Here is a 26,203-nt window from a genome sequence, read left to right as displayed (position 1 = left end):
TGCTGTGGGGAAAGTTAACTCCATGCCAGCCATATTCCCCCAAAAATACAAAGGGAGTTTTGGAAAGACTGCATAATGAAAGTAATGAAACATTAGCTACTTTACTTCTGTTGATGTCTTTGAAAGTGTCTTTTAACTTGGATCTGAAAGAAAATAGTAATATTAAAAAGCTTTCATGTAATATTCAAGTTCCAATATCTTTCTCAAACAGCTGTCTCACGGATTAAAGTCTTTTTCAAAGGTCCAAGGAACAATACTGTGGGGAAAAAGTGACCAGATACCTAGTACAGATAACAGATAATGGGCTATTTGTCTGTGTTGTCACAGTTTGTGTTGACTGAAATATGATTAGAAGAAGGAAAATATAGTATATTTATTTTAGAATTAATCTTGAACTGGTATATCTACTTTTGACTTATGAACTTTCTCAAAAGCAGGTCTGCAGGGGTATTTCTTGGACAAAACCACAAAAGGGAATAGATATCCTAGGCAATAGTGTGCACCAGCCCTGAAACCTGTTTATCTGAAAGCCTTTGCCTGGAAGAATAATCTTCTAGTAATGATCAATTGCGTTGCTAGCTAACTGGGAAAAGAAAGTGGAATATTTCATTGTTAGTCTATAGGCTGTTGCATAGTTGAAAAAAAAAATCACATATTCAATATATTTTAATGTATATTAGTAGATTGTAAGCATTTTCTTAAATTATTTCTCAATCTCTAGTTATCATGGCCTACTATCTACTTGAGTGGCTCTTGGTAAGGTGCTGCAGCTCTTTGTCCCTTGCTGGCAGTAGTGTGGAGGAGGTCATCACGACTAAGTTAGCCAGGGTACCAACTTGGAGAAGCCACAGCTGTACTGAGAGGAAAAAGTACATTGTACAAAGTACTGGGCAAATCAAATAGTTCTAGTGTAGGAGAATCTCTGGATTTTCTGTGTAGAGTGTAATGTTTATGGAAATTAAACCAGAAATTGTTAATTATTAGATGATAACTGTCTCATACTATGGTATTTTATGAGACTTGTGTTGTAGACATTGCTGTTGTAGTACTCTGTAGCTAAAGAAATTTGCTGAAGATGAAAAGTGAGTCATTAGGACAATTACTCTTTCTGGTAATTTTGTTTTGCAGAATTCTGTGTTTTCAAGTGTAGACTGAAGCATTAATATTTTTGTATATTGCTACTATTCAGCTTACCTCAGTGAGGAAGTTTACTCATTTGTGGGTTGACAGGCAGCCTTGCCATGGGAACGGGAAAGCACTAGCTTAAAATGCAAGCTGAGAACTAGTTTGCTAAGTACAGACCAGCACGCTGCAAAAGAGAGATAAAATTAAGGCACCCACATCCTGTGATACCATAAAGTTCTTGCAGGCAGCCATTTACCAGGAAATGAAAAGAAGTCCATTAGTTCCAGATGCTGCTAAAACACCATGGTGCTTAAGTTATGCTTGATTTGCTGCATATAGTGGAAAGCAAACCCTGTGAGCTAGCTCTTCTGATGCAACTTGGGCTTTTCCTGCTGGTGTCAGAGGAAGAGAAAAATTCCATTCTGTATACTTGTCTGCCATATTAATTTTGCAAATTAAAGCGAGTACGTTCCTGTAAATGGTAGTTAATTTGGCTCTTCTTGTACATCTGTAACCATTATTTGCTCTTATTTCCTGTGTCATTTCTTATTTCTGATCAAAACTCATAAACTATCCAGCTTTAAACAGTGAAAAAATTGCAACTGTCTCCTATTTCTGGAGTACATACACACTTCTAATGTTTCAGACTTAATGGAAATTGACATTTCCTTTCTAGTGGTGAGCAGGAATGGAGGTAGGAATTAGATTTCTTTATCTTTAATAGTATATGATTAAATGGAGCTTGGAACAATGGAATGGGTGAACTTGGACATTCCTCTGAAGTTAAGTTGGTTATCTTCTGAGAAGAAACAAATTTTCATTAAGCTTGCAAGTCTGTCTGAAGTCAAATGATATTCCCCCAGTGAAATCTGTTCAAAATTAAGAGGATAATCAGAGTACTATGGCCATGTCTCAGGCTTGCTGGACAACCAGATCTAAATCACGTTACAGAAGGCTGAGCCATCTTTTAGATGGAAATATTTGTGTTGTGGGGACATTGTCAGTAGAGGCAGAGATGAGCTTAACCTGAGCAGATTCATGATGATAAGAAAACAAACTATGCCAGGCAGGAAGAGATCAGCCCCTTGAGCACTGGGGGCCATTGCACCAATGAGGCAGGTTGCTGAAACTGTTCCAGAAGAAGCAGAGAAGAAACCATCTGGGGAGAAAAAAAAAATAACATGGCAAGAAATAACAGAACACATATGGCTTTTGCAGTTTTAGTTTTCCCAACGGACAGTACCGTAGGCTGGTGCATGTGCACAAAACAACAGAGCCCTGTTAGACCTACAGCTATCCATGAACCCTTTGTATAAGGCCATTAGCATATTAGCACATAGTCATACACTATTTTAAGTGTTAGCACTGATGCATGGCCTGGAAAGGACCACATGAAGACATTTTGTTGGACAAAGTTACTACAATTTTGTTCTGGTAAAGTTCTCAAAATTCTTCTTCCGCTTCTTGATGAGCTGGTGAGTTGCAGAGGGCTCTATTTACTTTGTGATAGCTCTAACTCTCTACCAAACCATCAGATGCAGAGCAAGCAAAACTGTGGACTGAATAATGGGTAAACACCAAAACTAGCCTCTCAGTTCTCCCTGTATAGACAGTAACACAGCTAGCTCCATAAGCAGATTTCTTATAACCACACTTGGTAATGTGCTGCCAATGCTCCTTAGCACTGATGAGGTAAAAGTTGTTTTTCATTAGCAACTGCCACTAACTTAAAACTGTAAGACAAGATACAATTGGCTATGAAGCCATTGTGCTATTTTTGCACAAGGTAAGGCACCTTCGCTGCTGCCTGGAGAGCACATGCTCTGGCATTCCTCATGGAGTTTACACCCACAATCACAGGGTGAAAAGCAGAGTCAGATGGTAATTGGTCTCAAGTGAGAAGTGACCTGTGAGGCCAGTGCAGTGGGATCCCGCTCAGCCATCAGCCCCTCACTCTGCAGGGCCAGCTCGGGCCAACTGTGGCTGGATTCCCCGTCAGCCATGTGGAGGATGGCAACTTGTTTTCTTGTGACCTTTGGAGAAGGTTTTCATAGAAGTTCAATTTCTGTTCTCGTTCTCAGAAACCCTACTCCTTTGGGATAGCTCTCTGCCCCAGGCATCAACCAAAATGAAGAGACAGCTTTTAATTCATTTTTATTTTATAAAATAGAAATTTCTGTGTTACGCTGAGCAGAACATCAAGTATTCCTGGTCATGGAGCTTCTTACAAAATCATTCTGTGCAGTAAAACAGGAATTCAGTAGATAGTGTTTTACTTTTTAATAGATTTCTTCTTTTTGGGTATGATGCTAATTTAATTTAAAAAGTCCAAACAGAAAAGATGCAGCTTTTTTCAGTCTTGGGTATAGCGGTCTCAATTGTTCTGCTAACGTTGGGCACAGTTATAAATCATCTTCCATAATTTCAATATGAACGAAGTTTGGAATTTTTAGTCACTGTGAAGATGAATTGATGAAGTTTGGCTGCGGGTGCTGTAGATTGTGCAGGGTTTTGATTGCAGTTCAGTTTATCTAAGTAACTCCTAACAGCGTGCCCATCTGGTGCAGACCAGCCTGCAGTATGCTCGTCAGTTCCACACTGGAGCTGGTCTAGGCACACCAAGCACAGAAAAGGCTCATGCCTTCCCTAGCCAGCAGAGCTGAATGCTGAATTAAGCCCATCTGTATTTGTTGCTGAGGTGTTATTAGGGATGTGTCACATGCTTATGCCACAAACGTAACAGTCCTCATTCAGAACCTCATCTTAATTTAAACTGCAGCCTTAATTCCTATTGAAGTCAATTATGAGTTTCTGTGTGGAAATGAATATTTACCGCCAGAAATTTTGTCTTTTTTTACTTTGTTCGTATAATCAAATTTGTTAGGCAAATATATTCAACGCTTTATAGATGTTCAGTAATCTCTGATACATTCAGAATTTCTGATACATTCCCTTACTTAAAAAGGAAAAAGCATTTAGTTTACCAGCTCGTGTGGCGGTAAATTCATCACTGTTTCAGCCAGAGGCTGGAAAAGTATAGACTGTCAAAGAGTAAAATCTTACCCACGTTTGCACATACTGTGTCTTTCTGTGTCAGCTTTTCCACCTGTCCTCGCAGGAGACATTACACATGCTCCTTCCAAAGTGCTCTATCTGTGTATGTGTGTATACAAATTGCTACTCACTTTACTGCTCACGTAGCTTTTCTGACCTCTCACTTCCAAGTGGGAGTTGTACTTGTGAGATGTGTAGTGCCACTGCATACATCTTTCTTACTATTAGACCTCAGAAATATTTAAAGGTCTGATAATTTTCCTGGCTTTTACACTTCTGTCTCTATAGCAAGGGTTTAAATTAGTTGGAGCACGAAATTGGATGTTCTCTAGGCTTTGCCTGAGGGCTTTCTCTGGGTCCCTATACATTGGGAAGTCCATAAGATTCTTTTCCTAAATTGATTCATTTCTTTTTTTTTTTTTTTCTAGAATACTTTACCTAGTATCTTTGATTTTAATTATCTTCCCCACACTACTCACTTAGCATTTTTAGACTAAATTATAATCCAAAACAAGCAAAAAAAAAAAAACCAAAAAAAAAAACAACAAACCCAAAGATTTATGAAGCTCTACTAAAAATTACTTGCTACACACCAAAGAAAGAAATGTAGGTTGTGTTCCTGTTTTCCTGAATTATTTAAAACAATGCTAAAATTAGTCTCGTTCAGATCCAGAGGAATGTGAGCTTTAGGTTTCACAGGTTCTTTTCTTGATTTGGGGCACCACAATCCCTGTGAGCCCAGTGGAGTCCTGTTCTGAGCCTGTATTTTCATCTCCTGAAACTTTCAACTCACACTGTCTTTTAGAAAAGAATGGTCATCAGAGAATTGAAGGTGGAGTAGTATGAACTATTTCCTCCTCCTTGTTCTTATGTTTCTCAGATAAATTGCTTGTTTAAAAGTGAGGTTCACGTGCCATGATTGTTTTAATGAAAATGGCAAATTGAGAGCAAGAGAAAAGGATGGATTTAGAATGCTGGCATGGTTGGACACCAACATTGATGATCTGAACTTTCAAAAACAACCAACCAACCAAATAAGCCAGAAGAGAAGGAAAGAGGAATGGAGAAGCTCCTCTCACTCAAAGCTTTTACTGGCTCCAGGAGGAGCTGTGTATGCTCAGTGCTGCTCTGTAAGCTGTTCACCTCCGTTGCTTCTGGTGTGACATGAGGTCCAGGTCTCTTCTCCTGAGTGCTGGCTCCCTGTCCTGAAGAGGCAGAGCACAAGTTTTGCAATATAGTTTTTGAGAAAGTGTGAGAATTTGTAAGGCATACATGGCATTCTGAGGAGCTCGAGTTCAAAGTATTTCAGTCTTTGTAGTGTTATGACTCTCTCCATGCTATCGAGCAGGTGTGGGCATAATTGTTTTTTTTAACACCGTCAGGTCCTTTGACTGCAAGCTTCATGGTTCTTAATGAGCTTCTAATAACAATATGCCATCTTTGTAGGATAGTGCCTTTATCTCTGCTTTGCAGATGATGTTACAGAGGTGGAAGTCGTGTCTGGCCACTGATGCAGTAATAAAATGTGGAATTGAAGCACCAGCTTGATCAGTGGGTAGTACTTAGTCCCAGCTTTCCTTATGGTATCTGAATGCAAGATGGATTTAGGTCTACCCATCAAATATAGGAAGTTTGGCTAATTTCTGCTTTCAATAATAAGATTTTTAAAAAAGAAAAATAATTCCATGTGGTTTTCCATAGGAAATGTGTATAAATAGCTCTTAACTGACATTTTTTCTAAAGGATGTTGATATGGTTCACTAATTAACTTTTTTCAGTAACAGTGGTAGAATGTGATCCTTGAATGAGACTTCCTAATAACACTGTGTTTTACTGCTTTAAATTGTAACCTAGCAAGTGCACAGTTGACTTAGCTATTGATTGGTGAACTCCATTTATCATAATGTTTTATGAATAACAAAAATGTTATTCAGTTGTGTGTTTGATAAATGGTGTTCATTTGGCTTTGCTGGTCATTTATGGCCTAAATGTCTGGAGGGGAAAAATCAAAAGAGGTTGGTGACCGAGTGCAATCTCTCTCTCTTGAAACGATATTTGCTGGCTGCAGCTGCTGCCCAGGGCAGTAAGGAAGTTATCTAGCAGGCATTTGATATGGGAATGGCTCTTCAGTGAGCCAGTTGCACATTTTTTCTCACTGTATTCTATCTTTTTACAAAACAGAAGCTAGGCATCTATCAGTCAGTGCTGGTTAGGATCTTGCTTGATGCTGGAAGAAATCTGGGTCATGGGAATTGTCTGAAGATAATTTGGAGCATTGCTGCTTGGTGATGTCTCACTGGGATTTTGGGGCACAGGAACTGCTGAGGGTCCTGCTAATCTTGGAGCAAGAAAGTGGATGCTAGATCACTGGAATTTTTTTTAATTTTTTTTTTTTTTTTTTTTTTTTGTGGGTTTCAGTAGAACCCCTTTATTCTGATTCATAAATCTCTGCTCTAGATAAGGATCCTTCAAAAGCTGAGGCTGTGCAGGCAAAGGAGTGGTGCGCAGTGCTGTGCATGAGAGGTATGGAGCAGTGGCTTGTGCACTGCTCTGCTATGCAATAGGGCCACTGGCTTTAGGCAGTGTGGGGCTTTTCAGGTGTGTGGATTTAGCCAGTATGGGGCTTTTCAGGCATGTGGTTTGTCATTTGAGGATCCTGATTATAGCACAGGCTTTTTAAAGAAAGTGTGAACACCTATCTCAACTTTTGTGTATTGTTTTTCTTTTGTAAAACAAGAAATGTTCCTCTTGTCCACATTGTCCAAATGAACCCTTTCCTGGCATCCATAGAATATGGCACTGAGTAGTTATTTTTGTTATACATGAATTATTTCTGCTTTATAAATAAGATATTTCTGCTTTATAAATAAAAGCTAAATAGGAGGAAGCAATCTTACTTTGAAAGTTAGTCTTCCATCTAAACCTCTTTCACGACTGAATGCAATACACATTTAATGTTAAAAAAAGTTATGGAGAAATAAATGTTCAGAGCACCTGAAAATCAACTTTTTATTTCTGTAGCTCAGCACCCCCAGGCCTGTTAGCTGTGTTATAGATGTTTGAGCCTTTAACACAGCAACAAATCAGAAAAAAGTACTAGTGCATAGAGGAAAGATCATGGACGGGTCTCTTTTCTTGAAAGAAATGTTCATTTGTTTTTTACAATTGCTGGCCGCATCTTTTGAAACTCACTTGCTGAAACAACATTCCCAATAGGTACAGAGCTGTTGATCCAAGGATTTCATATTAACATACAGGAGGTTTATGATGTTAGCTGACTTTGGGTTATCAGCGGTCAAAATGCTGCAATTCATATTATGTTAAATTGTTCATGGTTTGATATCTGAGCTGATTAGGAATAGTTTAGGGAAACAGTTTCAGGGCTTATTCATTTTCTTTTGCTGACAAAATTATAAGAAGCAATTTGCAGTCTGGAGAGATATGCGATACAGGATAGCGCTTTTATCTTGAAGCGGGGCAGAGGGTGGATGGAGAAGGTAGACATTTAGATAAGCCACGGTCCAATGAGATGGTCCAGGATGAAGAAGTTTGCCCTCACCTCACACTCTCACCAGTAGTGATTTCTCAGCTGCAGCCTCTGTCTCCGCTCAAACCTCTTGGGAACTGATCTGCCTTTAACTGTGTTCAGTAGTTCCCCAGAACTAACAGACTAACAGAAGTGGCAACAGCAAAAAACAACAACAACAACACAGAAACAGCAACATAGGAATTGAGGGTGCCACAGGTGCATATCCTTTCTTTCTTCTGTTTGCCATAAGCAATGTGCACTCAGCACTTCCACAACTGGATTTTATCATTAAGCCACCAATTTGGACCAAGTGTTTTTTTCCTGCTCACGGTAAATTTGGAAAAAGAAGATCAAGGAAGGGACAGCAGACCTGGAAGAGTTGTAACTGAAGTTAGGTACCGATTCTTGACAGAGGATCTTGGCTCTGTACAAGTTCAAACACTGAAAATATACAAAAGGGAACACAAACAGCACATCTTTTCTTTTGGACGTATCACAAAATTGCCAAGCAAATATCACAGCCAGTCTTACATCCCTCATGGATCGGTGTTTCGTAATGACTGTGGATGGTAGCCAGCGCTTCACAGCGAACTGTTGCATCAGCAATTGATATTTTTTCCTCCTGGAGGCAATTCACATAATCACAAATTCTCCATGCAAAGCATCCTCAGCAGTATCGTGTTAATGATACAATTAAATGTACGACTAAAAATAATTATAAAATGCAAATTTGGCAAAAAGGAGTTTAATAGGGAAATTTCATGACTGCACTAGAGAAGTTGTGGTTTAGCACTGAGATAGGTCTGATTGCTTGAGCATGTGGGTGCTATGGTAACACAGTTTCACCATTTGGAAGTGCTTAAGCTGAAAACCACAGTATGCTGCACCCTCTTCCTTTTGAGCAGGGTTCTGTAGAAGAAAAACAGAAGTAAACAGCATGAGAGAAACCACAGAGCAGCAAAGGCGTCGTTAGCTGCAGTCGAACAAGTGGGTTACTGTAGCTAAAGTATTCCTATGAAGACCAAGAAGGGCATTTGAAATGCAGTGCAATTGATAGAAATGCTTTTCTTCTGCCTGATAAATGCACTATCTTCCTAAATATTTATTAGTTTGTAAGAACTGTGCAGCTGGCAAAATGCATTTGAATTAGTGCCTTTGGGTTATGTTCTACTCCACATTTATGGTTTTGTCAGACTCCAGATATTGTTTGTAACAGATGTTTCCATAAAATCAATATTTCTAGAGGGAAATTTCTGTTTATCCCTGTATTTTTTTTCTCTAGGAAAAGTAAATTAGAATCAGAAAATTGTTTTTGATTAAAAAAAGATTTCAGATTAGCTAGATGAGCTGAGGAAAAAAATATTCCAGCTTTCTTCTTACACTTTTCTTCTTATTCTTTCCTTAAGAGAAGCTCTGTATGATAGCAGAATTTATACTTGGTATTAATTTGGTGGATGCAGACAAACTCTGATGTTTGTAATTCCCCCTCTTTCCTGAGCCTACAACACTGTGTTCCCTGTTGTATCTGCCAGCTATAAATTCTTCTTAATTCCACCCCCTGCCCTTGTATTGATTTCTGGTCAATTTGAATTCATTGCCTTCTGCTTAGTGTATCTGGTTGGCTCTGGAACTGTGAAGGATAAAGGCAGCTCCCATCCTGGAAGGTGTAGAGCAAGAAGGTCATGGCAATGGTTGGCAAGGCAAGAATAAGCATTAATTTTAAAGGTCAATTTTCATTAAAAATACAGTACTGCATCCTATCATACTTAGCTGGTGTGCAGACCTGTGCTTACTCCTGAGACACAGTTTGCTGAAGGTCTGTGCCTTCTGCAGTGGAATTCAGGTCTGAGCAAAGGTTCCCCTGTCCCGGGAAGGACAAAACCTTTGGTTCCCCAGAGGTGTATGTGTGGCAGGAAAGAGCTGTCAGAATCACACTCTTAAACTGTGATTGCAGTATTGTAAGGAACCACAGTGGGGAAAATTAATGGATTTGTATAAAAGGAAGCAGTTTGAGAAACTCACACCAAAACTGTTTAGTTTAATTATCACTTTGGAGAGTCAGAATGAACGCGTACATCCTGATGCCAAAAGGGTATGATTGGCAATGTATGATCAACACTTAAGAATTTTTCTTAGTTTAAAATTTATAATTCCAAATTTTTATCCCAGAGTTCCAGATGAAAATAAACATCATATTTCCTCTGTGAATAGAAATTCTAATTCTTAATTACTTTTAATTCCCTTAAGTTTGTTGCATTCCTAGGACTGCTGAAGTTTTTTATCATTTAGGGTTATGGATTATTTTCAAGTGCTTTTGTGTCTCCATCCACAACAAACAAAACCTTTTGCATTTGTTTAGGACCATCTATCTGAATTGCCCCATTTTCCTGAGAAGTTTCTACATGTTAAATTTGAAGGATTAATTTTTATTTACTTTATAACTGAAAGCATGCAAAATCTCATGTGTTTTTTTGTGTGAACTGTATGTCTCTTTATTTTAGTTAATTTTCAAAAAGCAGCAAGTTGTCCGGAAAATAGAAACAGCTTTATTTTTCATCCTCAAGACACAATGGTAAAGATTGAAGAGCAGTTCTGCACTCTGACTGTGGAAGCACTTTGGCACACATGATTCTACTTTTAGAATTTGGGGCATCCTCTGTGGTATAGAAATACTCAGACGTTTAAGTGTTTGCAAGCCTACTCATAGGTTTTCCCAGGTTTATTTATAAAGTAGCAATGGATCTCTTTATTTTGTGTTTGTGGCCAAAAGAAGCAGTAACATCTCTGGCCCTGATGCTCATTTACTTTAATGTCTCCTCAGCCGGCTCTGGCAGCAGAAGGCAGCCTTAAAGTAGGTGTGAATTACATCCTATCCCACTTGAAGTTTAAAAATAAATCAAAGAAGGGCGGCTGGCAGCATTTTGTAAGGCTCCTTGCCTTACTCACCCTTCACCTCCCACTAGGAACTGTTCTTTTTTTTTGCAATTTAGGATTGGCTTGCAGTGGAGCTGACTAATGTCTGCGCTCTTTGCTAGAGGACCCCCTCAGAGAGCTTTACTCCATCTGAACAAGACCACATCCTGTTACTTTCAGTGCAGGCGTGAAGAACCTGCCTCTGCTGAAACTGTAAAAAGGAGGAAGACCTATTCTGGTGCTATACTGGCTGCTTTGTCTGAAGCCCTACTAGGTGGGGGGTCTGGGGTCTGTCCAATATGCCAAAGGGTAGAGAGCGCCTGGGAGAGGGTGGCAGCTCTGCAGAGTTACTGAGCTCTTCTCCCGGCAGAGGAGCCCAGATGCCGACACGAGGCTGAGAGGATTACTTCCTCTGCCTCTCCCCAGCTCAAGCAGAGACGCAGAGTGCAGCTGGATGCAAAGAGCCAATAGGTGTGGCACCACCCTAGATAAAAAGCCAAATGCACTGTCAGCAGAAAGGGACCCTCCTTTCTTCCTTTCTCTGAGCTGTGTGCACCAAAGGACCTGTGTACGACTTGCCTGCAGGTGCAGCCCTGCCCACAGCACCAGTGCCCTGGCCTTGGGCACCTCCAGGGAAAGGGCATCCACAGCTTTTCTGGGCAGCTTGTGCCAGGGCTTCGCCACCCTCTAAGTAAAGAATTTCTTTTTAACGTCTAACCCAAATTTTGCCTCTTTTAGTTTAAAGCCATTCCTCTCTGTCCTGTTGCTATTTCCCCTGTAAGAGATTGGTCCCCTTCCTGCTTCAAAGCTCCCTTCAAGTACTGGAAGGCTGCAGTGAGGTTTCCCTGAAGCCTTCCTCCAAGCTAAGTAAGCCTAGCTCCCTCAACCTTCCTTGATAGGAGATGTGCTTCAGTTAGAGTCTTTTTGTCCGTAAAAACATTAAGTTTTCAGGATTTTAACACAGGTTCTTCTGTTTATGTAATAGGAGTTTTGTTTACTTACACACAAGCACATGAAGCATGTGCTGGAGAGTTCTGCTTAAAGAGATTGTGCCTTGATGCGCATTAACTTTTAACATATCCTAGACCTTAGCTGTCTGCTCTTGAGTTGCTTGTTTCTTCCAAGTGAAGTGTTTTCACTTTATTCTGCCTTTCCTTAGAGGACATCAACAAACATTAACTTCTTAGAAGAGTGCGACCATGGTTCACTGCAGGAGGTCCAAAGTCATAACTGCAGCAGTGACAAAGCTGCTCCTGGGTCTCCAAATGTGACCTTACACATTGTTCTCCTTGGGGTTTAAGATGTTTGTGGTTGTCGGGTTTATTTTTTTTGTAGCCTGTTTTCTTTCAAAGTTATTCTGTTTACTCTTGTTGAACACAAAATATAATAGTCCCATGTTTCAATCTTAGGGCCTGAATGCCTTCAGGCTTTCAGGAGAAAACATGATTAGCTCATCCAGTTTAGGAGTATTTCTTTGAGACGCTGTCATCTCAACTCAAACCTTTCTTTTAAGCAGCAGCTGTACTCTTGTCTGCCAACTGATAGTGAGACATAAAAGAGAACCAAATGAGTTAGCCAAGCTGCCCATCTGCTGGCAGGATGTGCTGGTGGGATCTTTTTGCAAGGTTCTTGGCCAAGGCTAGAACTGCTCAAACGCTATTGATAGATCATAAGTCTTTTGGGTAAGTCAGCAGGAACAAGACAGTGGCCAAATTAAAGGAAGTCAAAAGAAGTATTCATGTGCATTTTAGTACTTTTTATGTGCTTTAATTCTTTTACTTGGATTATCTGAGGCTATCCTCTTTATATTATCTTAAAAAAGGCTTCTTAATGGATGCACTTTAAGATGAGAGAAAAGCATTTCCTGTTTAAACCCAGACCAACTTGCTCACTTTAGTGATCATCAGACTTTCATACTGCTTGGCATGGTTTTGGTGGGCTGAACATCCTTATTAATTTTAAAGATATTCTTAGATTTCAGCCTCCAAGTTTCCAGAGACATGTTTTAGAATCCAAGTGTGAGCAAACAGTTTGGACTTTGTTAACCAGAGATTGGCTCAGACGTATTTGACAACTGTGGGATGTTTAGAGAAAAGTAAATTAATTTATCAACATGCCCACTCATACTGGAGTATTACAGTTTGTTTGCTGAGTTCTCTTTTGTCCCTTCAGTTTGTCTAAGATCTCCCTGTAAGTTTATGCCTTGCTGTTTGGGAGGACTTCTTTAGTGTTTTGGTGCCACCTATTGAATTCTTATTAACTGCATCCTATTCCATTGCCATGATAAATAACAGCATTGAATCACAGAACAGGAGATTTATAAACCGCTCAGAATGACACAAAATTGCCATGCAGTTCTTTAAAACGCCAGTGCTTATTCCAAGGTAAAAAGGGTAATCTAGGACTGTTATTTTCCAGACTTCTTTAAGAAATGATCTTCTCTAGCTGACCCTGGTGTAGGTCAGATTGGACAAGACAATCTCCTCTGTCATCTCCTTCCAAACTTCATCAGTTCTTTGTGTGTAACATGTAGCATCTGTCACCATGAGCAAGCAAGAAACTGTATTTACAGTAGTATCATCGTTCCTAACTTTACAAGGGAAAGAATGAAGAAAATGGCTTTCACAGGATCTGTAAGGAAATCAGCGAGACAGCCTGAATTACAACACTGTGACGTTTTTGCTCATATTACTCAATTTTAATCAAAAGAGGGAATCTTTAATTATACATTTTTGCTTTCATCGCATTTCCATTAAATACCTAGCAAATATTTTGAATTGTTTCATTAGCCACTTTGTGATACTTCAACTCCTTTCATTATTATTATTTTTTAAACTGAAAGTCAATCTGTACAGATGCTTACAGAAAGTAAATTTTAGGCATGAAGTATACTTAATGCACTGAAGCAAGGCAAGGCTTGGGAAGAAGGGGGAATAATTGATTCTTCTGCTGATAAGCCGATTGAAGAAAGCAAATCACACCATGACACTGAAAGTGACTAACTGCCAGCTTTCAAATACTGGATTTAAAAAATATAAAGTTACTTGGAGGCTGAATAGATTACGGCAAATATGATTATATGTTAGCATTACATGGTTCTTTGGCAACTTCATCTATATTGCTAGATTATACAATTGCTGTTAACAAAGTTTCCAGTCCTTACCTGAGATTTCAGATGCTAAAGTTGTGTTGATGGTTCAAAAGATCATCTACATTTTTGTTTCTTAACTCTAACAGAAATATAATGGAGAACAACTAGTAGCAAAAGGGCAAGAAAAGAAAAAAAAAAAACAAGTGACAGAAGAGAGATGACAGTTTGTGAACAGTTACAGCAAGAAGCATGTGAACAAGTGGAAGCTTGCTAGATATTGGAAGCATGGCAATTGTGTTAGAGAGAGATTTCTTCAGGAATTGAGCAGGGCTTTTATGCTTCTTAATTCAAAGTGGAGCCTTCTAATCCTCAAAGTGAGCAAAAGATACAGTGATGAGGACAAACTTTTGTTTTATGGTGGATGCTCCTGCAAGTCGTTGTTCTCACAGTCCCAGCCATTGTCATTTGTTTTTGTCTTTCTCCTGATATTGCATTACACAAATCTAGAATGGTTTTGGTCAAAGTTTCAAAGCAAAGTGTTAAGCTGAGGTTTATTTTCATAGCTATGAAAAAGTCACAGCTTCCAGCTGAAATCAGGGAGTGGTTTATAAGATGTTAACTTAGTGCTTTCAGGAGAGTTTCTTAAATATCAGCAGGGTGGTCCAGGAAAAGTGCTGGGATATAGGAATGAGTATTAGTAAAATTAAAGGGCTTTTAGTAATACTGAGTCAAGTATTTCTAGCTTTCATTTCTAGCTAGTTGGGGGTTATATACCAGTAAGGTTTTCCTTGAGAAAAGAAGTAAACTTGGTGTTTTTCTTGCTAATAAATTCATTCTTCTTTCACTCAAGTCTAGCTCCATTTGTTGGTATTGCTCAGACACACTGCTTTGTGATGAACTGAAAGATTTTGAATGTTTTAGTTTTTGTTATTGCAAAATACACTGAAAACTATGAAAATGCCATTTCAGTACTGTCCAGTATCTTCTGTCCTAAGAAACGTTACTTAGAGAAAGCCATACAAACTTCCAGTCTTTTTCTAATGTAGATGAGCTTCTCACCTTCATGCATTTCTCACTTGATGATATCTTTTTCTCACTGCGCAGAAGGAAATGATAATCTGACCTCTGCCAGCTCTCTCTCCTCTACGTTACCTACACCTACACGCTCCACATCATTCTCACCTCCAAGCACCGCTGCAGGTAACCGTGAAATTGGGACCGTGGCTCTGCTGCTCTTCTGTTTCAGCTGAGCTGGCATCCATCACAGCCTTCCTTGAAGCTATGACCATCCCTTAGGCTGCTTGGCACAGACTCCCTCAAGACTCAGGAAAATGGAACTTTAATGTGACAGTATCAGTTCATACACTATATGCTTGATGTTTTGGGGTCCTTGTTGTTGCTACATGTCTTTAAATGTTACTTTAGAATAAGTAATTCCCCAGGGAGAGCTCAGCTGATAGGAGAAATTATTCTTTTTTATTATTATTTTTGTTGTTGACTATGTATCATTTGTTGAAAGTGTGATTTACATTTTTTTCTCTCTCTCTTTCTCTTCTTAAGGAGTTCAGCCAGCAGCAACAGGTAAGAAATGTTTAATTTAAATTACAGAACATTGTTGACACCTTTTAGTTATGGTTTCTTCTTCCTTTTTCCTGCTCACTGTCATCTTGTGTAATGTCTTTTCATTCAGCCCGGTGAAATGAAATATGCTTTTTTAAGAGGGTAGAATATCAAACAAGATGTACTTGAGAATATTTAAACTCAGCATGTATTATGGAAGATGTGCAACCAGTGCCATAATGGATTACGTTTGCAGGATATTCTCTTGCCTCCTGTTCCCCCCAGCACCGTGAGCCTTGCACATACACGGTATCTTTGATTCCTACCAAGTTCATATTGCCTCAGCAGAGCTGTGTGAGCTTTGTGTCTCTCCTCGAGTTAATGTCTCCAAAGCAATTGACGCTGTGCCTCTCACCACAGGTGCCTCTCCCGCAGCCAGCACACACCTCTCCACGCACACAGGCTCCGGTCCGACCACGGGACTCAGCCACTCGCAGCATAGCAGCCCTGTTGCCCTCACCACACACACTCTCACTGACTTTCATCAGCCTGCATCAGGTTTGCTTACTTCTTTCAGGTGCCATGCAATGCCCTCAGAGCTGTAGGGAAAAACAGAGTTATTTGACCTCAGGGTAACTTTTTCCACCTTGTGGTTTATCAGATAGAACAGGCACTTGCAATTCAGCATAGGGGCAAGAGCCCAATAGTGTTTGGGATCTGGTATCTGATGGAAAAGTCTTGCAGTCATCTCAGTAGTATTGTAACTCTGGTGAATGAGGCTGATGTCAAAGCAAGAACCACACAAATGGACCTACGAGAAAGGAAGAACTTGTCAGTGGTTTGTAAGCAATGGGGTAAATGCTAACAGTAAATAACATCATGAGCAATGTATCTTATCTGCCAAATAAACCCAACTGGATTATTGTTTCTGAAGGAGCATGAGCACTATTCATAGTTGTGTATTATTGTAAGAACACAGCACTGTGCTTTAGTTCCTTGTTCACAAACATTAAAGCAGTTTTTATTGTACTGTATTCTATTGACTCTATCCTGGATTATGCATTAAAACAAAAAACAAAACAAAACAAAAAAAAAAACCAGAAAGAATGGCCTCCTCCTTTGGCAAAATTCATTTTTAAATGGCATATTCCTAAAAATCTGCTTTCTTTTACTGGATAAATTAGCATGATCCTTCTTTCAGCACTTTTCTCTAACTTAGAAAAACCCTGGATTTACAAAAAATAAAGGGGGAGGAGGGAGTATAGTGCATGATATTTACTGGTGACATAGCCATATGCAATAGTCAATTTTACTTCTTAAATGCTGATGTGTTGTTTATTCCCTTACAGATTATTACAGTTCAGCATCCTTGCACAGCACCACATCACCAGTCACCATGCCAGCAAGCACTGAGACCATCCCCACTAGCACAATAGGTGACAAACTTGCACACAGCTGTCACAATTATGATACTGCAAGCACAGAAAATGTGTTAGAGAGAAATAATCCTGATTTATTTAAAATCAAACTTTGAAAATACAACTGAATTAAACTTCTCGGGTGTTTTTGTTTGTTTGTTTTTTAAGCAATATTATTAATAGCACAAGACATGAGGTATACTATTTGCTGAGTGAATGAAGAATAGCAGGGGCACTGCTCAGCCGTGTGGCTCCAGTGCTGGAGGGACACAACCCCAGGGCCTTTCTTCAGATTTCAGTCTCTTTGGATAATACTTTTACCTTAGTGCATTTTAAATAATTGGTTGCAGGATGAAATTCTTTGTTTGAGCTTCTGTACAGATTTCCTATACTCTGGTTCTTAATTCCTTTTATGGATATACCAGTATTAAAGTAATTGTAAATTAGTGTGTAATGTTGAATGAATCTGTTTTCAGAAAGAGTAGCTACGCATAAAGTAGGTAAATTGTGTTTCTTTAGTGATATTAGAAACTGTCAGTTGGGCATTACATAGCATATGTATTTTGGGACGCTGTTATAACTCATTATATCACAGAGAATGAGTGAATTTGGAATATTCTGGTATAACTTTGTATGGAGTAATGTTATGAAGAAGCAGTTTGACACCATTTGAAGATGGTGAAGCATGCATCTTTGAAAGAACTGGCTAAGAGAAGTGTGTAGGTAGTTGATATTTTCTTCCCTTTTTTAGATGTGAGTAGACTTACAATATTTGTAATGTATTGAAGAGTTTTGAGCATTATCAGTTGCACCCCTCTAACACTCTGTGAGAAGCATACCTTCATTTTTTTTTTTTTTCTTTTCTTACAGAAAGTACTACAACAGCAAAAGAATCTTGTGGTAAGAAAGAAGCCCCTTATTCATCTCAGCCCTACTGGTTGAGCAAATCGGTAAACTCAAAGAAAGCTGATCACAAAAACAAATTAGTGACCATCTGAGCTGTCTCGTGTTTCTGGAAGATGGGCAGTAAAGTTATTAACTCTTCTGGCCTTCTCATCTCCATTCGCAGAGCTGCTGAACTGCCCTTGTACTGGGCTGTTCAGGGCTATGGAAGAACCTGCGTTCATCTCACGAGGCCCTCGCTAATTTTCCCCCATCACGCCGATAATCACATGCTGCAAAACACAATTTGTAGCCATAGTAAATCCAAAGCTTGGATGTTGATTTCTCTCTTTTTGAAATAACTCCACTCTCTGATTTTCAGGAATGGCTTTTGATATTTACTAGATAGCTACGAAATGTTTTGGACAAGAAGATTTTAAATTTCTCTTCAAGCAATTGATTCAATGTGTCAAAATAAAATATTTATCTTTCAATTGGTGCTTTAAGTAATAAAAAAAAAAAAGTTGTTCTGGAATGTTAATCTTTTAAATTCTTTAGGTTTCCTTACTAGAGAACAATTTAAAAGAGTATTTTCCTAAGTAAATTTTCTGTTTCAACTAAACTGTTTTTAAGGTAGAAGTTATATAAAAATAAAAATGAAGTATAAAAAAGCAACTAATTTTCCTATATTTTCTAGTTCTTAAAACAAGTATGATGCTGTGGAGAGCCAAAAAAGCATTTAATACTTCTTAAAAATTGTCATAAAATTATGGTTGACTATTTTTTCCTTCTCTTTTAGATAACGATATTGATGACGTGATTATAGTAGACAAGAATAACTTAGCTGAAGTTACGCTACAGAATCTCAAAGGAAACAGAACCTATTATATTTTGGGGAAAGGTGGGGAGAGCTCACAAGTGAGTGCCAGCAACAACACAGCAGTGCTTAAGTGGTGCAAAAGATATACAGTTAGATCTGATAATTGCAACGACATGTATCTTACTATTCCACCTGGTAGGTATATATGGGTTTTAGTAGTTTCTTTTTAATTTTTTTTTTAATTTATGTATTTATTTATTTTTGGTATATGGTATATACCATATAATATATATATAAATATATATATATATATATAATATATAATATATATAAATATATATAAATATATAATATATATTTATATATATATATAAATAAATATATATTTATTTTGGCTATATGGTAGTTCAGCTGTACTGGTCTTTCTTATCTATTGTTGCCTTTTCAGGGACTCTGACAGAGGTTTTCATGTAAAAAATGTACTTTTCTTATTGTAAATGTAAAAAATGAACTTCATCTGTGTTGGCCACATACAGCATGGCTAGCAGTAACAGGGCCACTGAGTACTTGAAAGCTATTACTTATGCTTGAGGTTTTGTTCATTCATGATATTATTTTCGGTGGATTAAAAGTTTCATTTTTTATTTGAATGCCAACATTGTCTTTTATTTCATGAACACCTTTTAATTTTCAATTTCAGCTTCTAAATTCTTTGCATGTTATTCTGTGCTAATTGAACCTTCGTGTTGCAAAACAAATAAATATAACAAATCAATATATATAACTATTATCACAGTGATATTTAATTTTAATCTTTTCTAGATGAAAAAAGGTACACTTTTAATAACTCATGCGTTGGAAACAACTCTGCAACATTGCCTTTACATTCTTTATGTAGAGATTGTGAAGATGGCTGTCCCAATGTGACTGCTAGCTGCAAAACGAGTAAGATACATCTAACATATTTTAAATGCTGATCGTTTTTTATTATTTCTTAAGCAATGTAGATGTTTTGGGATGAGTCTGGCAGATTTAAATTATTTGTATTAGAGTGAGGGAAGAGTTGTTCAGAATTTCTGAGGTCAGAGGGTCAGAGACTGCCCTCTGGGGTTTGCGTGCCCTGCAGGACATGTGGGGAGAGTTCAAGCCCAGAAAGCTCACTTGCTGAGATTCCCAGCTTCACACATTGCAGACATAAGGAGCTTTTGAGCTCCTGCTTGATTGCCTGAAGGAAAAGTGAGAGCTTAGAGACTTGAGTGTCTGCTGTGAGCTGCTTCCTTGCAAATTGCCTAGGCAGTTGGCTCTGCAGGCTTCTGTACAGTGAGAGTTGAGGCACTCTGGTCTTGGAGTTTGCCAGCTTTGGAGTCTGAGGAAACATTGGTTCAATGGCAATTGATGTTATGCAGAAGATATGCTGGATATATCCTCACGTTCCAGAAAAATGTATGATGAATGTTCTCTTCAGTGTTTTTATCAATGATCTGGACACAAGCATTGAGTGCAGGCTGAGTTTGCAGATGGTACTAAATAGGGAAGAGCTGTTGCTTCTCATAATGGTAGAGCTGCCTTGCACAGAGATCTTGATAGAACAGAGTGCTGGGCAGTCACTGACTATGAAATTTAACAAGAGCAAATGCTGGATTCTGCACCTGGAACTGTGTAATCTTGCAAGCTCATATAGTCTGGGGAACAAATTGCTGCAGCATAGCCCTGCACACAGAGATCTGGGGGTTTTAGTTGATGGTAAAAGTTCTCCTCAGATAAGATAGCCAAGCACTGCAACAGTTCCCCAGGGAAATGGTCGTGTTCCCAAGTCTGCTGGTGTTCAAGAAGTGTTTCAGCAGTGCTCTGATATATATGGTTTTTTATTTTGCACTGGAATTGAACTCCATGATCCTCTCAGTCCCTTCCAATTCAGAATAAGGTCTATGATTTCAGTGTCCTGGGATTGAGGTTTTCCACTTGAGGGAGCTGAAGATGGTGATGGGTGAGCTTCTAAGAAGCTGCGACTCTTCAGGTTTCTGCCATGAATTGCTTTATTTCTATACTTAAACTATTGGAAAGTCAAAGCAAGAGAGTGTTAGTGATGAAAAGTAAAGATCTATGGAAACTGAATTGATATAAAAGCACATAGAACTCAGTCTATGTGTGAGCTTGTATACTTTTCTGTTTGAGGTACTTCTGTAGTTTTCTAGATATTGATTAAACGCAGAAGAGCAAATCTCATTTAAAATGATACTATGTACTTTCAGAGTTGTGAAAAATATTCGTAAGACATTTTTGTGTCCACAGATAATCCAAATTTAGAATACACTGGGGAATTAATTGGTGACTCCATATTTCTAAAGTCTTTATCATCAGACAGTGAGTACAACTGCAGTGTTACAGTACATTTTTTTGAAAAGAACTTCACCAAAAATATCAAAATAACCACAGATTATGATGGTAAGTATAATGCTTATTTTTGCTTTACGTTCCATATATTTCTAGGAAAACCCATTAGGAATTCCACTCTTTTCCTGAAGATGAAGATATTTGTTCGACATTATGCTCAGCCAGTCTCAGGTTCTCTGCCAGCTCCTGCCACCCCCATCTCATGTCCTTTGTATTTTTTGACCATAGTCACAATTGTCTTTTCCTTTTCTAGCCCCTGGCTCAGACCTGCAGTCTGAAGCCATTCTCTCCTTCACTCAGAGATTAACTTTTTTTTTTTTTAAGGGAGAGAACTTGGCTTAATGTAAGCAGGTTTCAGTGAATCATATCATAGAATTGCCTGGGACCTTAAAGGGACCTTAAAGATCATCTAGTTTCAACTCCCCCGCCATGGGCAGGATTGCCAACAACTAGACCAGGCTGCCCAGCACTTGAAGGTGCAGGCCTAGCCTGAAACGACAGTTGAATTCTGGCTTTTGAGGAAAGATATGATAGAATGATTGCAAAAAGTGTCTCCATAGAAAAATGACACGTTTTTCTACAGCATTGCCCTTGGAGATGGCTAAATGGTTTAGCTTTATTTTCTGAATTAACAGAAAATCACCCTAAAACATGTAACCTATTAATAAAATTTCAGGATAAAAAAATATACATATGGTTAAAACTGTAAGGAATTTAAAATATTTCATTTTAACTGGAAGTGTTGAAAAATTTTAGTAATATATGGTATTGCTGTATTCATCTGTGTCTCAAATTTAATAAATTTATGAAATTTCTCTGATTTTTATGATTTTGTATGTACTCTCTTTATAATTACGTATAATTTCTCTGAAGGAAATGTGCTATGCAAAATGTTAAATAATATTGGTATGTTGTGTACTGTTTAACGAAATTTAATTTGATCAAAGTAGATATAAAAAGGAGTATTTTGCACTTTCATTCAAACTTTTTCTTCCTGTCACATTTTTTCCAAACAGCTCCAAAAGCACCAGAAAATCTTACGGTACATCCTACTGCCACAGAAGTAACACTTACGTGGATGAAACCTGCCAACACATCAGAAAACCATGTAGATGGCTATACTGTGATGTGCAATGACACTGTTAAATGTAAGTATTGCCCCTTTGTCATAGAATAATTGCATGCATATTTTAATATTTACGAAGCACTGAGCATGATGCATTTTCCAAATGTATTTCTTAAACCTGTCCAGTAGAAACAATTAAACATATTGTTTGTACAAACATATTTATACATTTCTTTGAGTTGAGCTGCTCCACTTCAACAATGTGGTGTATTTTATCATTTTATCATTTCAGGACATCATCTGTCACACTTCAGTTCTCATGTGTCTTGCAATATAAATGTCCCGATGGGATCAGTTACCTGATAGGTTTTTAGCACAGTACTCTCTGCCTCAGAAAATGCACCTACAGCTTGTTAATATATTTACTGAGAAGATACATTCCTATTTAGAATTCTAATTTTTAACACATCAGAAATTTGTGAGAAAGTGGAATCATTTTTATTTTTATTTTTCCCTAGGAAAAAACCTACTTTTTAGGGAAAGGCTAAGAACCTTTGTGGGTAGGTTGTCCTAAAGCAGCACTAAACCTGTTTATTCCTTCAAGGATGATAAACAGAATTGAACTTTTAAGAAGGACTACAGATTTGTGACTGCTTACTGAAATGGTAGAAAGTGCAAAAAGGGGGCTGCCTTCTGTGGAAAAATTATATATGTAAAAGTCAGGGGTGCTAAGTACAGGATTGCATATATATGTTTAAACAAATAAATCCAGGTTCTTCTCACTCCCTTCCTCTATGCCGTTTTAGACTGTGTTACATTTAGATGGATGTGTCTGTCCCCATTATACTGGGACCATATATTCTGTCTGTGAGCTTTAATTCAAAATAAGAAACGTGCTGGAAGATGACGTTTTGAAAAGAAAGAGCCTGATAAGTTATTTCAGAAAATAAATGTCAAATTTAGATAGTAATTAAAATGGAAGTGCATAACAGTGGATTTGCATAACTCTGATGAGGTGCAAGAGATTGCATGCATAAATCTTAATTTCATTTTTCTTTTTTAAGACGTTACCATGAATCAGACCAACTTTACTTGTATTGATTTAGAACCTTATACTGATGTCTTTGTGTCTGTAAGAGCATTTAAAAGCAGCAAGTGTGTAAGGAATAAAACCTTTTGCGGAGATACAGTGAAAGGCTGCTTGAAAACACAACCAGCAAGTAAGTCTCATTTGCTAATTGTTGCAAACAAGGCTGACACTAACACAGGAAGTACGTAATTTCTTATTGTACTTAATTGCAATTTTATGTATGTTACTACTATTCCGCCATAAAATTATTAACATTATTATTTTTACTAACATTTATATCAGTAGTGTTTCATTTTTGATTATTTAATATGATTTTAATTAAACACGGTATATTTTTATCCATACTAGACTTTTTTTTTTTTTTAATTGCATTCATTTGAAATTTGTGACAAGAGCAGAAGAACCCTTCCCACCAGATTTCGAATATATTTCCTGATGGAGACAAGGGTTAATACAGACATCACTGCTTCCTATTTTGGTGGTGGTGGTGATGGGTTGATTGATTTTTGCCCCCAGGGCTCAAAACTGAGCACAGAAGTCAAGGTGTGGCATCACCACTGCTACATAACCTGATGGAATACAAAATTAATATTTCCTCTGGCTGCACAGAATCAGAAAAAATACTTTATAGTGAAAAATAAAATATCATTTTTGTGCTAGTGTTCTTACAATAGCTTAAATTGGTGTGCTTTTTTTTTGTATGCGTGTTTTGTTTGTTTAAATTAAGACAATAGTTTGAAAACTTCTGAATTTTGGAGCTCCTACTCTCTTGGGCTCCAGTCATGTTTTAATATATCTGGTAGAGACTGTGGTCCACCATATATTTAAAGGTCCAGGAAAAAAAAATCCTGTATTATTCATGAAAACTAGAATTTGATTGTTTTCACAAATTTGTGACACTAAACCTTCTCCAGCTGCTACAACAGATGATAACAACATGATCAAGCAGATACTGTGAGAGGTTTTTTTTGATTTCTTGAACAGGAGAACATGTCATTAGAAACCAGCTCCTAGGGAATAGGAAAAGCTACAATTTGGAAAACAGTTTTCCATCTTCAACACACACATTCCCACAAGAAATGCTTTCTTCTTGTCCTAGTTCTTTTAGCAGCATTCTGAAAGTCACAAATGTGCCCTGTGGATAAAAGTGAATCAGGAACCACAGCCCATCCAGCGAAGCAGTGTGTCCTGCTGCCCCCCAGATGAAATTCAGTCTGCTCATAAAGCTTCACACACCTTAACTCTCCATACGAAGAAAAAACAGCTGCATATTTATACTTCTTAGTGTACTGGCTTGCAACTTGGAGTGATTTTTGGAGAAAATTCCCATGGCAGTGTGGCTAATAAAGCTGCCTTATGTGGATGGTTATTTACTGCCCTTTGAGGCTTTAACAGCCAGTGAAAGATCCCTTAGGCTGTGTCCCATTCTTAAATCTTTTGCAGCACAATGCAAAATTAAAGGTAGAAAACATAGATTAGACTTAATAGATGTACTAGCATTAAAAAGTAAAAAGTTTTAGGAGTTTTAGAACAATTTGATACTTGAATCCAACTATACTTTTCCACATCAGTTTTGAAACCTATGTGCTCAGGCTGAAAACTTTGTTTGTTCCCATGCTTTGTCCGTTGTCCTCAAATGGGTGACGTCAGAAGCAAAAGATAGTTGCCATATTATTATCTTTGCAGCCCGACTTCCAGTGAAGCTCTGTTCCTCCCAGCTGTCTCAGTTCCCTTTGATAGCTTTTTCAGTTCAGATAAGTCCAAATTGATTTCCCAAATTGTTTTTTTTTTCATCTTGTTAAATTGGGACAGTGATTTTTAAGGAAGAAATCGCATAACATTGTTTTGAGAAGTTATAACAAGTAGACGTGAACACATACTGTTAAAATGTTTGGTTTGAAATGATGAGAATGGATCCAGTAACACTTCTTTTACAAACAGAACCAGAGAAAGTGGCTGGCTTCAAACTAAAGTTGGTGGCTGATAATACTGTCAAAGTTGAATGCAGAAGTCAAAAAGTGTATGGAAGTGAAACAAAATTTGAATTGGCTTGGAATTCCAGCAGCGGGAGTGAGAAAAAGAGTAAGAATGAATGCGATTTTACAATAAAAGATCTCTCTTACTTGACAAAATATACCTTTAAGGTAAGTGAGCTTATTTAGCTAAATAAAAAGCAAAACTCCTATATTTACATTGTTTAAGTGCATTATTCTTGATTTTAGAGAAAAAGGCAAATCTGGCGGTGGAGATCATCTATGGATCTGCAGGCAGGAGATGTAAACAAGTAGCTGTTACTTATGAAATAACATGTCTCTGCATATGTTTCTAGTTGTATCAATCAAGCCCTTACCTGCTACTCCGTATAGGTTCAGACAGCATGCAACCTACAAGCTGAATAGCTTGGGACAGATAGAAAAAGATATTTTCTATAAAGAAAATGAAAAAGGAGGGATAAATGTACAATAGTATGAAAGACATGAACATATCTAAACAAAGCTGGTATTTTATTTAACAGTTAAAGTAATCAAAAGTTAATATTTCTAGAAAGCAAGTTTTTAACAGTTGTCTTCGGCTTTTGTAATTTAACCTTTTATGAATAAATTCCAGCACAGTAACTGGCTTAGAAATATCCATATCAGTTTACTATTTATGTATTTGGTATTGAAGCAAATATAATAATGATGCTTCATTGCACATCGTTTGGTTTCTCTTTCAGATTTGAGAGATTTGATTAGAGAAAGAATATATTTGTAGATGCATCTGTCTTTGACTTTGTAAAATGTCTTCTATTTCATTAACATTGCCATTCAGTTAAACAGTTATTTCTGGATCAAGATCTTGCTGTAACTTAACTGGAAACATGAGATGCACTGTAACAGGCTGTCAATGAGATTGATATTCATTGGAAATAGATATATTTGAAAGACCTACAGATTTTTTCTTTTTAAAGAATTTATGCAAGCATTTTTACTTGGCGTATCTGAACATTTTTATTATTCTCACCCACTGTATGCAGATCTCCGTGAATAATGGATTTTATACAGGAGACGCAGTATGTGAAGAAATATATACCAGATGTAAGTAAAAACATACAGCATCTTTACTTTTTGACTTAAGTGTAGTATGGAGTAATGGTGTAAATTCTGAATTCTGTTACAATCTGCCTATTTGTATAGGTAATAATTAACTGCATTAAAAAAAAAAAAAATCCTTCTTCAACATTAATGTAAAAGACCATGTTAACAAGTCATCAAACACAAC

General features: G+C 37.7%; 1 protein-coding gene across 1 annotated transcript in view; it reads left to right on the top strand.

Moving 5' to 3' along the window:
- PTPRC (protein tyrosine phosphatase receptor type C) overlaps positions 1 to 26,203 on the top strand; it is a gene marked incomplete at both ends in the record, with an annotated part of 57,855 nt that overhangs the window by 15,495 nt on the left and 16,157 nt on the right. The window contains 10 exons of the mRNA XM_079535838.1: positions 14,817 to 14,912; positions 15,666 to 15,830; positions 16,622 to 16,708; positions 17,561 to 17,590; positions 18,372 to 18,587; positions 19,215 to 19,337; positions 21,803 to 21,934; positions 22,917 to 23,072; positions 24,884 to 25,086; positions 25,959 to 26,019. Coding sequence (XP_079391964.1) covers positions 14,817 to 14,912; positions 15,666 to 15,830; positions 16,622 to 16,708; positions 17,561 to 17,590; positions 18,372 to 18,587; positions 19,215 to 19,337; positions 21,803 to 21,934; positions 22,917 to 23,072; positions 24,884 to 25,086; positions 25,959 to 26,019 — 1,269 coding nt within the window. The remainder of the gene's footprint in view (positions 1 to 14,816; positions 14,913 to 15,665; positions 15,831 to 16,621; positions 16,709 to 17,560; positions 17,591 to 18,371; positions 18,588 to 19,214; positions 19,338 to 21,802; positions 21,935 to 22,916; positions 23,073 to 24,883; positions 25,087 to 25,958; positions 26,020 to 26,203) is intronic.

This window comes from Tetrao urogallus, assembly GCF_951394365.1.
Source record: "Tetrao urogallus genome assembly, chromosome: 5".
Taxonomy (NCBI): domain Eukaryota; kingdom Metazoa; phylum Chordata; class Aves; order Galliformes; family Phasianidae; genus Tetrao; species Tetrao urogallus.
The sequence above is the reverse complement of the archived record's forward strand: the minus strand, read 5'-3'. Positions and strand labels throughout refer to the sequence as shown.